A 15,588-nucleotide genomic window follows, 5' to 3' on the forward strand; every position below is an offset into this window, starting at 1 on the left:
TTCTCCGTTTTTTTTTTTCTCCTTAAGGTTAACATAAACACGAGTGCATGTTAATAGTATTATAGGCATCGGGGCATTTTTATAAGTACTAGTACAAGTAAATGAGCACTGTGTCAGAAAAAAATCCAATACCAGTATCTGTATTGTTGCATATTTTGGGACATTAGAAGAGAAATAAAATCATATGTCAGGCCTCATCTGTTATTTAACAGGCTATGGTTGTTGTTTGATAGGTATTTAACAGACTATGGTTGTTGTTTGTGAACCCAGCCACAGGGGATGCACAAACCAGTGTTTTTCTTTGTGCTGGTCCCAAGCCCGGATAAATGGGGAGGGTTACATCAGGAAGGGCATCCTGTGTAAAATTTTGACAAATCAATATGCGGACAACCATACAAATTTCCATACCGGATCGGTCGAGCCCTGGGTTAACAACGACCGCCACCAGTACTGTTAGCCAACAGGGTGCTGGAGGAAACTGGGCTACTGTTGGCCGATGAAGAAGAAGGAGAAGAACAGGGGGGAGACGTGTCTGGAGGAAAGTAAAGAGAGTGGAACTGAGGGTAGGAGCTTTGAATGTTGGCAGTATGACTGGTTAGGGGAGAGAGTTAGCAGATATGATGGAGAGAAGGAAGGTTGATATATTGTGCGTGCAAGAGACTAAATGGAAGGGGAGTAAGGCCAGGTGGATTGGAGGTAGATTCAAATTGTTCCATCATGGTGTGGATTGGAGGAGAAATGGGGTAGGAGTTATTCTGAAGGAACAGTATGTCAAGAGTGTTTTGGAGGTGAAAAGAGTGTTAGGCAGAGTAATGATTATGAAGCTGGAAATTGGAGGTGTGATGATGAATGTTGTTAATGCATATGCACAGCAAGTTGGGTGTGCAATGGGTGAGAAAGAAGATTTTTGGAGTGAGTTGGATGAAGTGATGAACAGTGTACCCAAGGGACAGAAAGTGGTGATTGGAGCGGCTTTCAATGGGCATGTTGGTGAAGGGAACAGTGGAGACAAGGAGTTGATGGGTAGGTACGGTGTCAAGGACAGGAATGAAGAAAATCAGAGGGATAGTGGATTTTGCCAAAAGGATGGACATGGCTGAGGTGAATACGTATTTTAAGAAGAGGGAGGAACATAGGGTTACGTACAAGAGTGGAGGGAGATGCACACAGGTAGATTACATCCTATGCAGAAGAGTTAATCTGAAGTAGATTGAAGACTGCAAAGTGTAGTTAAGCAGCATAGGATGGTGGTCTGTAGGATGACATTGGAGATCAAGAAGAGGAAGACAGTGAGGGCAGAGCCAAGGATCAAATGGTGGAAGTTGAAAAAGGAAGACTGCAAGGTTGAGTTTAGGGTGGAGGTGAGACAGGCACTGGGTGGCAGTGAAGAGTTACCAGACAGCTGGGAAACTACAGCAGATGTGGTAAGGGTGACAGCAAGGGTGACTGGCGTGACATCTGGACAGAGGAAGGAGGAAAAGGAAACCTGGTGGTGGAATGAGGAAATACAGGAGAGTACACAGAGGAAGAGGATGGCAAAGAAGAAGTGGGATAGTCAGAGAGATACAGATGGTAGACAAAAGTACAAGGAGATAAGGCGCAAGGTGAAGAGAGAGGTGGCAAAGGCTAAAGAAAAGGCATATGGATGAGTTGTATGAGAGGTTTGGGCACTAAGGAGGGAGAAAAGGACCTTTACCGATTGGCTAGACAGAGGGAGCGGGCTGGGAAAGATGTGCAGCAGGTTAGGGTAATAAAGGATAAAGATGGAAACGTACTCACAAGCGAGAAGAGTGTGTTGAGCAGATGGAAAGAGTACTTTGAGAGGCTGATGAATGAAGAGAACGAGAGAGAGAAGAGGTTGGATGATGTGGAGATAGTGAATCAGGAAGTGCAACGGATTAGCAAGAAGGAAGTAAGGACAGCTATGAAGAGGATGAAAAATGGAAAGGCCATTGGTCCAGATGACATACCTATGGAAGAATGGAGGTGTTTAGGAGAGATGGCAGTGGAGTTTTTAACCAGATTGTTTAACACTAGAATTACCAGAGCCTACGAAAAAACTCGTAGATCCGGCCCACCTTAAATCGCTTCTTAAAACCGTTCTCACCTCTCCGCCAGCGTCTTTTGTCATCTAAATGTACTGATAAAGACAAGCTGCCAGCAGCCGGCTATTCCATCCCCCAAGCGACTTAGAACGTAAACGAGCTTTTCCCAGCTCATGCCTTGATTGATTATCTGGGAGTGAAGTGGAGTTTTAGAGTAGAAATAATAGATTGTTATTTGGAACACACGCATTTCATATGTGTTGCATTTCTGCAGTAATCTGTGTAAACACATTGTTAAAACAGAAATGTTTTATATATTCTAGTAGCAAATGACAAAATGTAGGCATAAACTATATACTGTATGAAGCCTGAAGTCCAAATATCAAAGAAACACTTTCACAAAAAGTACAAAAAAAAAGCCACCGCCAAAAAATGCCACCTTAGTGTGTGACATTGACACTCATTAGCTATTGCTGCTTCCGTGGCGCAACAGTATCAGTCGCTGACTGGGAATCAGAAGGTCATGAGTTCGATCCTGCACAACTCCCTTTTGAGAAGTGTTCTTATTTTCACTATTTTAGAATAAAAAGATACATTTGATTTCAGTCTGTAATAGCCGGTGTAATTTATGATATTTGTAAAGGTTAGCTTTATTTTTTTTTTTAAATTCACTTTTCATTGTCTCAGTCGCGTTCAGGATCCTTCCGTACCGCCCCCCACCTGACATTGCTGTTTTCACATAAAGACGCGCTATAGTTCTGCAGTGTATCACGATACATACGACCGCGTGTTTTTTTCCCCCAATATTGCCAGTCCCCACGTGTTGCTGTATGCTGTTTCTTTTGTACTCCAGGACATGCAGAGGAAAGCATAGTAAACAGCAGTAACTTCAGCGCTATATGCAATCATCAGACACTCCCCATCTGATGCTGTTTTCACATAAAGACGCGCTAAAGCTCTGCAGTGTACTTGTGACTGCATCGTCGTACCAATGCTTGCGAACTGAAGTGTCTGCATGCACTTTTCATGGTATTATACGTGTATTTTTTGAGCATGCCCATGTAGCTCAAACACAGGAACATATGTTGATGTAAAAGTATAACAAAACAAGTGCACTTTTATTCAAGACTATAACCGAAGAAAAAAGAAAGCAAGTTACAGTAGGCGGTTGATATGACAGCTTGCGTGGTGGAATGCTAAGAACTGCTGATTTCCATTCTGTGCTATATAACTGTTAACATTTGAATCTGATGATTGCATATAGCGCTGTCTTATTCAGTGTGCGCAAGAACATGCAGGTGGCCAGTTTCTGAGTGCTACAACGCACATTTTAAAAAAAGAGACAAATATATGTGACGTTTTGAAGAAATCATTTTATGACGCGAATAGTTCCAATCAGAAAACATCGTCGAAGTAAAGCAATATTATTTGAAAACGAACAGCGTCAGATCGGGTGTGAAGTTATACTGGCGCTGTTTGAGTCAGATCAGAAGCTGAATAAGCTGAAAAAGCTCCTGTTCTGACTCTAAGTAAAAAAGCATGAATTAATCAACAGAAATAACCGTGATTGACATTTTAAAGTTAACGATTTACAGTGCATACCAATTTATAAATTCAATGTCCGTTTGAGGAAAAAAAAACACTTACTTCAAAGCTGGGAATCGAACTCATGTCTCTGTAGCACGGTAGGGCAGCTGTGCTCCAAGTCAGCAAACCGTAGCGTTAAGCCACGGAAGCTGTTGTATCATCCTTGAACCTTTTGTGAAAGTGTTTATTTGATGTTTGGACTTCAGGCTTCACTGATTCTATAGTTTATGCCTACATTTTGTAACATTTATTACTAAAATATGAAAAAGTTTCTGTTTTAGCAATGTGTTTACACAGATTACTGTAGAAACGGAACACGCATTATTTCCATTCTAAAACTCCAGCAGTTAAGTCACTCCCAGATAATCAAACAAGGCATGAGCTGGGAAAACTTTGTGAACGTTCTGCGACGGTGGGGGATGGAATAGCCGGCTGCTCGCTGCTCCTCTTAATCGGCACATTTAGAAGACAAAAGAGAGGTGAGAACGGTTTTAAGGTGGGCCGGATCTACGAGTTTTTTCGTAGACCCTGGTAATTCTAGTGTTAATGGAATCTTAGAAAGTGAGAGGATGCCTGAGGAGTGGAGAAGAAGTGTACTGATGCTGAGATTTAAGAATAAGGGGGATGTGCAGGACTGCAGTAACTACAGGGGAATAAAATTGATGAGCCACAGCATGAAGTTATGGGAAAGAGTAGTGGAAGCTAGGTTAAGAAGTGAGGTGATGATTAGTGAGAAGCAGTATGGTTTCATGCCAAGAAAGAGCACCACAGATGTGAAGTTTGCTCTGAGGATGTTGATGGAGAAGTTTACAGAAGGCCAGAAGGAGTTGCATTGCGTATTTGTGGACCTGGAGAAAGCATATGACAGGGTGCCTCGAGAGGAGCTGTGGTACTGTATGAGGAAGTCGGGAGTGGCAGAGAAGTACGTAAGAGTTGTACAGGATATGTACGAGGGAAATGTGACAGTGGTGAGGTCTGCCGTAGAAGTGACGGATGCATTCAAGTTGGAGGTGGGATTACATCAGGGATCGGCTCTGAGCTCTTTCTTATTTGCAATGGTGATGGACAGGTTGACAGACGAGATTAGAGACTACCCGTGGACTATGATGTTTGCTGATGACATTGTCATCTGTAGCAATAGTAGGGAGCAGGGTGAGGAGACCTTGGAGAGGTGGAGATATGCTCTAGAGAGGAGAGGAATGAAGGTCAGTAGGAACAAGACATAATACATGTGTGTAAATGAAAGGGAGGTCAGTGGAATGGTGAGGATGCAGGGAGTAGAGTTGGCAAAGGTGGATGAGTTTAAATACTTGGGATCAACAGTACAGAGTAATGGGGATTGTGGAAGAGAGGTGAAAAAGAGAGTGCAGGCAGGGTGGAATGGGTGGAGAAGTGTGTCAGGAATAATTTGTGACAGACGGGTATCAACAAGAGTGAAAGGGAAGTTCTACAGGACGGTAGTGAGACCAGCTATGTTATATGGGTTGGAGACGGTGGCACTGACCAGAAAGCAGAAGACAGAGCTGGAGGTAGCAGAGTTACAGATGCTAAGATTTGCACTGGGTGTGACGAGGATGGATAGGATTAGAAATGAGTACATTAGAGGGTCAGATGAAGTTGGACAGTTGGGAGACAAAGTCAGGGAGGCGAGATTGCATTGGTTTGGAAATGTGCAGAGGAGAGATGCTGGGTATATTAGGAGAAGGATGCTAAGGATAGAGCTGCGAGGGAAGAGGAAAGGAGGAAGGCCTAAGCAAAGGTTTATGGATGTGGTGAGAGAGGACATGCAGATGATGGGTGTAACAGAGCAAGATGCAGAGGACAGAAAGATATGGAAGAAGATGATCCGCTGTGGCAACCCCTAACGGGAGCAGCCAAAAGAAGAAGAAGAAGAATGGTTGTTGTTTGTGAAGATGTCCATGGCTGGTAATTCTTAAAGCAAAATTAGGCAGATTTTTTTTTTGTTTTGCTTTACACTATAACAAAGGCAAGACAAACATATAATATACAACAAAATAGGTATTTTACACACAGCTGCAAACTGCAAATATGTGTAATTTATTATACTAAATCATGTTAATGTATTCATTGTATTGAAATTAGGAACAGATTTCCATGTTCCAATATCTGAAAAATAACAACATCTTTCAGCGAATGTTCTTATTTTTCCAAAATGCTATGATAGGTAATTGAATAACAATGGAGTTGTGATGCATGTGTTAAACTGTTGCCTTACTGAATTTATCTGTTCTGTTAGAATCATTAAACCAAAAGAATGGATTAAGAAATGTAAAAATGGGATTTTAAACTATTTAGATTGTTTTTCAGTTGCTGCTAAGTAATGTTATTAATATGTGAATTTAAAGTCCTCTACATATGATTTTAGTATTATGAAACTGTGATTTTCTATTTTCCTATTTTTAAGTTCCTTTGCCACCTTCTTCTTCCTCTAATTTTTAATTCTAAAATCTAGAAACTAAAATTAATATATATACAACTCATTTAGAAATCTCCTACCAACTTGGGAAATTAACATTCAAGAGTACCAATATGCCTGTTATGAGTGAAAATGATTTGCCTTAGAGAGTTCCAAATGCTCCTGATCTATTACACCCTACAAATGTGGGGTACTAATTTAGAGATTTATTGACTGATAAAAAAAAAAAAACAATTTAAATTCTAGTTTGATGGCAGTTTTTTTTCCCTTTCACGTTGTATTGGCTTAAGTTAGTACTGGGGTGGTAATGATTACATAGTCTTACCTGTTACTATCACCAAACTCTGTATCAGTCCATTGCTTGGCTCACTTACACAGACATTTATATTCATGCTCACATATGGCCAATTTAGCAATTTAGAATCATTAATGGCCTTTGTCTTTGGAATCACCACCAAGAAGAAAATACATTTTAACAACTGGAGAATATGCCAACTCCATACTCTCAGTAATCAAGTATTGCATTTGGACCTGGGGACCACACTGCCATGCAATTTAATTGTGACAAACACACATACAAAAATTTGAAAATCCTATTGCAGCACCAGATACATTTGGTGTAGTGAAAAATTAGGCAAATACATTCTAGACTTATATGATACGATAAAAGTGTTGTTGAGTAATTTCCTTACACTGCCCTCATGTTGTTTTTGGGTTCCAATGGAATTTCTAACACCTTTGTGCTTCCGATCATCTTTTCGTAGCTGGTGGTAGTCACTGTTTTGCCAGTGATGCGATGGACCTGATAGAATGCATGTGGTTTGAGGATTCGCTCATCAGCTGTTCCTATGAAAATCTGTAGACCAAGAGGATCCTTCCCACGATAACCATGAAGCTGAAAGAAAAATGTAAAATGTATTTTTAAAAAACACAGAAATTGTGAATGGGCAACAAAATAAAGTATAATTGTGGCCTCAAAGTTTGAGTAAGATAATAAATGAATATGTAAAAGGTATTTAATTTTTAACTAAGCAATATATAGAATGGAGAAATCCCCATAAAAGCATTGTGATTATCTATCTACATGACAACATTAAAAGGCAAGCACTGATAAGAGTTCTGTAAGCACTGCATTTGTCATACCTGACGGGGACATAACATATACATAACGTTACTGGAATGATGGACTGGCATGAGGTCAGACAGATTCCACTAATTTAACAAATGTCATTTTAGAGATGGCTTAAGAAATATGGTTTTAAAATTGTGCATGAAAAAGAAAAGGGTGGAATCAAAAGCAATCAGTAAGAATTTACCTCAAAGCTATTACACAGCAGATGACAGTCATCATGATGCACATTTATAAAAAGCTGCTCAAGCTGCAAAAATAACTGATTCTGTTAGTGTTTCAAGGACAACAATTTCTGTTAAAAATAGTTCTACACTGATGTTCAGTAGCTAAAGATGGCTATCATCTGACCCAAGGACATGGTTTAAATATCCGCCTCAAGCTCGAGAACTTTAAGCTTTCATTCTTCACTAAAGTTTAGACACACTCAACGCTAGAAGGTATTATTAAAATAACTAAGTTACTCTAGGTGTGGACATACTACAGAACGGCTCTTTCCTTAATCCCCTTCTTGTCATCACTGTTAAAATTCTGTATCAAGGAAGGCAAAAATCAACCGTGTTCTACAGTTGTATGGTATCTGAATGTTAAAATTATTGCTGGTTACCATTATTGCATTTTTCCTCCAATGTCCTCTTGATTATTGCTATTCCTTTAATTTCTCCCTTCATTATATACCCCAGCTAAGTTTTCTTTTGGCCTAAAATATGTTTCAAAATGTTTTGCTTCTTCACCTTGTTTGAAATAAATATTAAGGATAGCAATGCTTTTGCTGCTGGATTCTCTCCAAGCTTCTTTCCTCCTTCCTTCTTTCACATTCATGCCCATGATGATACTAAATGGTATACTATTTTTAATAAATATCTTCTTGCACTCTCTGTTCATGCATTTAATTACTAGTTTAACATTCCTGTTAATTGCAGGAAGGCAATTGTTTTGTGAAATAAATAATAGAACCAGCACACCCCCCACAAGGATCACATGTGAAATATTGATTTTATTATTAAACTACCACAACATTTTCCAGATGCAAACTTGATAAAACATTGCATTGTCTGTGACAGTGGTTATGAAAGGCAAGACCCAGCTGGCACCACAAAATCTCACAATAAAGCAAAAAACTGAACATGCTGATGTTCGGTAAATAAAGATATCAAAACATGCTGAAAGGGTCCATGGAGTTTCACTTTGTTGAATGAGTGCTGTGTTTAAGATGGAAAAAATGCAAATAATAGGAAAAGTAATCCAGCCTCTTTAACTAAACACAATGCTGCTAAAACGACCATAACACCAGTGTGCTAATAAAATGCAAAGAAAACATGATTACAATTCTCATCAGCCAGGAAAGTTTATTATGCCTAAGCGGTAAGGAATTTTAAAAGCAGTGTGCCAACACCACAGGTCATAGTAGGGATATCATTTATTGATAAATGGAAAGGTCTATACCTTGCAAAGTTTTGATGTTTGTCTAAAAATCTGAATGCTGATCTAACTGCTCAAAAAACATTTTTTATCCCGTCTATCTATTGTGTAGAGTGTAGGTCATACAGCTGACTGATGCACCTTTACTCTACTCTCATCTACTGATTTATGTTGATTTTGTAAAAGTGCTTGATGGCCTCAAAGAGTCTTCTCTCAAACTGTTGCCAAGTTTTGACTCAAATAATTTTTTTGGTTGTGCCCGATCAATGTACTGCAGCTTCCACTTTAAAGTATTGATCCAACATTACTCAGAGGAAAACCCACGCACTTCATTATACTTCTGAAATCCTTTTCCTATGCATTTTACCACTTTTACCACTATATCTTTTGAAATAATTCAGACACTGTTTCCAATGATTACTTATATGATGGGACTTATATTAAAAATGTAACAGTAATTTTAACAATGCACAGGAAGAGGGTGATGCTTGGGCAGTTAGTATGTGAATAGTTTTAGCTACTAAAGCACAGGGGGCAGAAAACTTAAATAAGAAGAATATTTCAGATTTTAGATTTTAAATTTATTTTGGGTACTTGCTGATAAATACCTATTTTAGAATACAGTTTTTCTTCTTGACCATATTCAATTGCAGTAAAAACATAGACTTAAATAATATGCTTAAGTATCATTTATAACACAGTAATATTTTTCATAAATACAGGGTGAGCCAAAATGAAGTACCCCATTTCTCAAGGTCACTGCACGAGGTAGAGGCAAGCCGAGTGGGTTGGGGTGGGGGTCCTTTGATAGGCGAACCCTTGTAGTTTTCAGTCAGCAACATGCCTTGGTCCTTTTTTGAAGCGTTCTTCAAAATCAACAAATCCATCATCACTACGCAATGCGCCTTCCGAACGCATTTCAGAATTCCCCCTCACGATGACATCCAAAATCGAACAAAATTCTTCAGTGGGTGGCTAAATTTAGACAGATGGTACAACATTGAACAGAGAATCCCCAGGTCGTCCTTGGGGACTGTACAAACACCTGAAAACATCCAAGCTGTAAGGGCATCAATTTTGCAATCTCCTAGACTTTCAGCGAGCAAATATACTTTTGCCTTAGGCATTTCCAACATGTCTTTGAGGATGATTTTGCACGAGGACCTTAATTTCCATCCACACAAAATGATGATAGTGCAGGAACTCACTGAGAGAGAGTGGGAGAGCTGTAGAGAGTTGTGCGCAAACATTCTGCAAAGCATACATCGAGATGCCATCGTCATGTGCAGCGACGTGGGATATTTCCATTTGAATGGTTGCATAAATAAGCAAAGCTTTCGTTATTGGGCTGAAATCAACCATCGTGAACTTCATCAGAGACCCCTGCACAGTGAGTGTGTTACAGTTTGATGCACCATTGCAGAATTTGGCATTGTAGGCCCATACTTTTTTGGGGAGGGCGGAGCAACACTCTCTATCACTTCAGAGCATTACATTTTGCGGTCCCAACTAGCAGAAATGGATGTGGTGGATGCCTGGTTTCAACAGGATGGTGCAACAGCTGATATGGCATTGAGATCCATGCAAGTTTTGTGGGATATGTTTCCAAGGAAAATGATCTCTCTGCACGGTGATGTCAGGTGGCCTTTACATTTGCCTGATCTCACTCCGTGCGATTTCTTCCTGTGGGGCTATCTGAAGTCGAAGGTACACACATACCGACCTCAAAACCTTGAAGCCCTCAAGGACACTGTTTACCACGAAATCACTGCTATTCCCCTTGAAATGGCCAAATGAGTCAGGCAAGCATTCAGAAATCGTCTCAAAAAGTGTATCACTAATGAAGACTTCATTTTTAAAACACTGAAAAAAATCTATCTTGCATACCCTTTCTTGTGTCGTAATGAAATTTATTTTATCTTGCAGCGTTTCTGTAGAATAAACCTTTGAAATGTGGTACTTCTTTTTGACTCACCCTGTACATACATCAAGATGATTTAGTTACAGTCTTTAAAAATGAGTGTTTATTTATGTACTATTTTCATCAAGTATTTCATTTTTAGTTTCATGACAATTTGACCATTTATTTTCTATTTTTTATAAGTTGCCTGAATTGCAGCAGTTTTTATTTTAAAAGAATCATTCCAGCTTAGTTTTTGTTTTAGGTTAAAAATGTCTAGTCAGTGAAGATTAAGAAGTGTACACTGTTCTTCGTATCAAAGGGATTGTTCTAACATTCAGATACACCTATAAAAGACTCAATGATGGTCTTTTTTACTGCTGTCTCCTATACAGAGTTATAATCTGTACATTTTAAAGAGTGTTTGATTGATTCTTTCTTTGTCACATACACAGTTATACCAAGTACAATATGTAGTGAAATGTGTCATTTTTATTGTTGCTCCTGTTTTGTAAAATGTTGGATCAAATACTTAATAATACCTTAACATCAGGTAATTGACGCAACATGCGAAATAGATACACCAAAGCCCTTTCTCTCTTTTTGTGCTGGATTGACTGAGGTGACCAGCTTTCTGTAGGAGCAAAGTTAAAGTTTGTTGTATCATTTATAACCTGAAAGTTTACCTTCTTTGGTAGGTTTGTGTTTTTAAGCATGCCACTTTCCACAACTGCTTTATTAACATAGTTTTATAGTCTTTTTAAATTTATTGAATTTAAATTTAAACTCGTTAGTTTAGTTCCATTAGCTAGACCCACATGTCATAATTACACACTTGCTCTGTCAGTACCATACTCAAAACAGCTCATAGACATGTTCAATAACAAGTTATGGATAGGCAGCTGACAATATTCATTATCCTACTAGCAGAGATCTATCTAGCGTCTTTTAGCCGGGTGCTCCGTCTGGCTAATTTAGTTGAGCGCCCGTCTATCATCTCACATGACATTGTGAGATAACAGCCGCAGATCTACAGTCACAGGCAGATCTAATGATCTGTAGAGATGGAAAGGGATGAGCGGGCGGGTGGGCAAATATTTTAGAAGCAGGATTGCAAGTGGCGAGGCGCGAGATGGGATGTTGCCAATCACTTGATGCTGAATAAGCTAATAGCGGGGACGAGGCGGAGCGGAGTTCAAAAGCAAAAAGTATGGTGAGGTGGGCTTTAAATGCTAATAGTGGGAGCGGAGCGGCAGTTCACAAGCAAAGAGGATGTGGAGGTGGGCGGGTGAGAGAAGGACTGACAAAATAAAAAAAGACTAGTGGAACCAGTCTGTCAGATATCAGAAAAAGGGCATCAGGAAGTGACGTCTCTGTTCTCAGTATCAGTGCAGTCTGTGTAGTGCTGCTAAGTGTACAGCTGCTCTCTTCTTGTTCAGTACATAGCAAACCAATATATATATATATATATATATATATATATATATATATATATATATACAGTATATACAGTTGTTTAAGCATTGTGTTCTGTGTGCAAACATCCTTGTAGCACTCACTGTGGTTCCTGTTAAAGTGACTCCCTCTGCCATTATTATATTTGCTCATTATGAGGGTTTTGTTAAAGTGACCCCATCTGCCGTTCTTATATTTGCTCATATTTGAACCTGCGTCCATATTGCAAAAAGTGTGCAGAAACCCTTGCAGCACACACTGTGTACTAAGCAAAAGTTTTGTCCCTGAATTGCAGAGGGTTTTGTTAAAGTGACCCATCTGCCATTCCTTTTTTTGTTCATATCTTGCCCTGCCGTAGTACAAGTGTGCACTGAATATCCAACAGGCTCTCACTTTTCCACTCAAAAATCTTATTCATAGGTACTTTTAATTTTTTCCAAACGTTTTACCAACATGAGCAAAAAAGTTGTTCAGAAAACAACACTGCTCAGTTATTTCAGAAAAGAGACGCCACAAACTAATTACGGTGCAGTGTCAACTTCTGATGTGGCAATTTCAGACAAAGACATTGCAGAGGCTGGTCCATCAGGGGAAATCTCTTCAGCACACACTCTGCCAATTGATAAATCTAAGCACCACTTATCCGGCCTAAACAAACAATGATTTAAAGATTTTGATTGGTTAATGGTCAAAGAAAATGGTATGTGGTGCTCATTGTGCATGAGATATTCAAACAAACACCCCCCCCAAGGAGGCAGTTACCTTGGGTAAATGTGCCATGCACAAGAATTCGAAAAGAAAGCTTGCTGGACCATGAAAAAAGTAAAACGCACATTGAGTCTTCTGCTGACCTTTTAGGAAAGCATTTACTAGAGCAAACTGGAATCAGTCAAATTGAAAGATCTGTATCTGTGTTAATTAACTTAGAGAGATGCCTTCGTGGGAGCTTTAAGATCCATGCATTGCTTGGCAAAAAATGAGTTGCCACATACAACGTTGTTTGAAAAGTTGTTGGAACACTGTAAAGAAATGGGTTGTTCCTTTTTACAACATCTCAATGTCGGTAAAAATGCACATTACACCTCTGAAACAATAATGCAAGAGCTGCTGGATGTCTTAGAATCAGAAATAAAGTCTAACATACTGAAAAATATACACGCTGAAAATGTTTTCAGTATTCTATGTGATGAAACCACAGACATTTCAGTTGTAAAACAATTAATTATTTACATTAAATATGTTTGCCAGGTCACTAAAGAGGTCAGAACTAGTTTTGTATCAACCCGTAATATGACTGATGGCAAAGCGGAGATTATAACCAACACACTTAGTGAGACTATGGACACTCTAGGCTTGAAAACTGCTAATCTGGTTGGACTAGGCTCAGATGGAGCGGCTGTTATGATTGGGAAACAGAAAGGTGTGGCAAAACTACTTAAAGATAAAACATCTGGACTCTTGGTCAACTGCCACTGTGTAAACCACCGATTGGCCCTTGCAAGTACCCAAGCAGCAGCTGCTGTACCTTATTTAACAAAACTGAACGACATCTTAAGGCAGCTGTTCTACTTCTTCCAAAATTCTTCAGTTAGGATTGCTGGTTTAACAGAAATTCAAAATATTCTGAACATTCCCCAGATTAAGCTGAAAATGGCCAGTGACACTAGATGGCTGTCTCATGACTTTGCAGTACAGTCACTACAACAGTGTATGATGAGTGTCATAGCTGCGCTGGAAAGAGAGGCCACTAAACGAAATGACATCACAGCTGGAGGATTAAGCAGATGTATTAAAACATACAATTTTGTTTCCTCTCCAATGATGCATTCAAATGTATTACCTTTGTTGTCCAACTTATCTTGTCAATCTTACTGAAACTGAGCCAATTTTGCTTGCCACAAAATTGTCCATCATGGAGTTGAAAGACACTCCTGGGAGATATTTTCAAAGCCTTCATCATTGTCTGGCAGAAGAATGGTCAGATCTCCGCATTGTTTATACACAGAGTGATGTAATGTCATTCAAAACTGCAACATATGATAAATACCTAGAGACAGTTGTCAAGCACCTAGATGCAAGATTCCCTGACACGGCAATTATTTCCAGCTTTTCAAAAGTTTTCAATGCAGAAACTCACGATTCAAGAGAGTCTGCTGAAATTCTTTTTGATCATTACTCCAAAAATGGTAACCCTCCAATTTTAAAATATGAAAGTAGCAGGCAAGAATGGATAGTTACGTCAAAAATGATCAGAAGTCAATCATACAAAGACTTCAGTCCAAAACAGATTTTACCAAAAATGGCAACAACATCAGAGCTCAAAGAGTCATTTCCAAATTTAGCCAAACTAGCTCATATTGGGCTAGTGATTCCAGTGAGCACAGCTGAATGTGAAAGGGGGCTTTCTGTCCTTAAAAGGATCAAGACATGTTTGAGAAATTGCATGAATCAAAGCACGCTAAATAATTTCATGCTGATCTCTTTGGAGGGCCCAGATCCTGGGGACTTTGATTATGGGAAAGCTGCAGACAACTGGGCCTCTAGGAAGAAAAAAAGAATAAGTATTTAACTGAAGACACCTTCTTCATATGCAAGTTGGCTTTGAAGAATATTTTTTGATTTTTCTTCATTAGGTTTCCCATACTTTTTTTTATTGTTTTCACTTTTCTTCCCAACAGTGACAATACGTGTGCCTCTTGGTTTATGTCATAACAATTGTTATTTAAAATTTTTGTTAGGGTTGCAGGATCCTGAATTGGGTACTTCTTAAATTTAATAAAAATATTCTGGCACAAGTATCAAACCTTAAAAAAGGAAGTCATATTGAGCATTGGAAAATAATTAATAATAATTAACTAATAAAAAAAGTGCACATTTAATTTTCCCCACCACCAAATTTCCCCATCCCGCCCCACCCAGCTACATTTTCATGCCACCCGGACACTGCCTACTAGGCTGTGTAACCATGTAGTGCAAAAAAATGTAGTGAAAAAGGAGGAACAGTCAACAATGTTTCACCTAAACACCACGATGTTGTGAGCAAAAAATTTCACTTACATTACACTGAAAGCACTGTTTATTATTATGTAATATAAAAAAAGTACAAAAAAATAAGAAAGAAACAACAGAATTTCATTTCCACTATACTTTACTTTATTTCAGATAGTTTTATGTGGTTTTAATCTCAGTTTAATTTTTGTTTTTCACTCAGTTTTTAGTTTAGTTTTTATTGAACTGAACAAAAGGCTATTTTCATAATTTTAGTTGCAGTTTTTGTTAATATTAATCAATTATAATGATATGCATACTGTACATGTACTTTGTCTACCTGTTCTACCTGTTCTTAAATTAGAAAAAAATAACACACATTTAGTCCAATTCAGGATTCCAGGAGACTATATACAGTATGGAATAGATGTAAAAAAAATATTACTGTGTCATATTTACAAAGCACCAAGGAGTGGGATAAAATAAATTGTGCCTGTTTAACTCAAAATTCTCTCACACTGGATATTTTGTAGTGAAACTGTCATGACTACTGTTCCTCGTTTCAAACACACTCTGTGTCACCTCCACACTGCAAAGAAATATGTAGTGGGGACACCTCTAGGGC

The 15,588-nt window shown here is 38.7% G+C and overlaps 1 protein-coding gene across 3 annotated transcripts in view; it reads right to left on the minus strand.

Annotated features, from left to right (window-relative positions):
* The window catches only part of nfatc2a (nuclear factor of activated T cells 2a), a 318,663-nt gene that overhangs the window by 202,066 nt on the left and 101,009 nt on the right, over positions 1-15,588 (minus strand). For all 3 annotated transcript variants that reach the window (XM_028811906.2, XM_028811905.2, XM_051932996.1), the window contains exon 4: positions 6,762-6,964. In XM_028811906.2, the coding sequence (XP_028667739.1) occupies positions 6,762-6,964 (203 nt within the window). The remainder of the gene's footprint in view (positions 1-6,761; positions 6,965-15,588) is intronic.

This window comes from Erpetoichthys calabaricus, chromosome 10, assembly GCF_900747795.2.
Source record: "Erpetoichthys calabaricus chromosome 10, fErpCal1.3, whole genome shotgun sequence".
Classification (NCBI taxonomy): domain Eukaryota; kingdom Metazoa; phylum Chordata; class Cladistia; order Polypteriformes; family Polypteridae; genus Erpetoichthys; species Erpetoichthys calabaricus.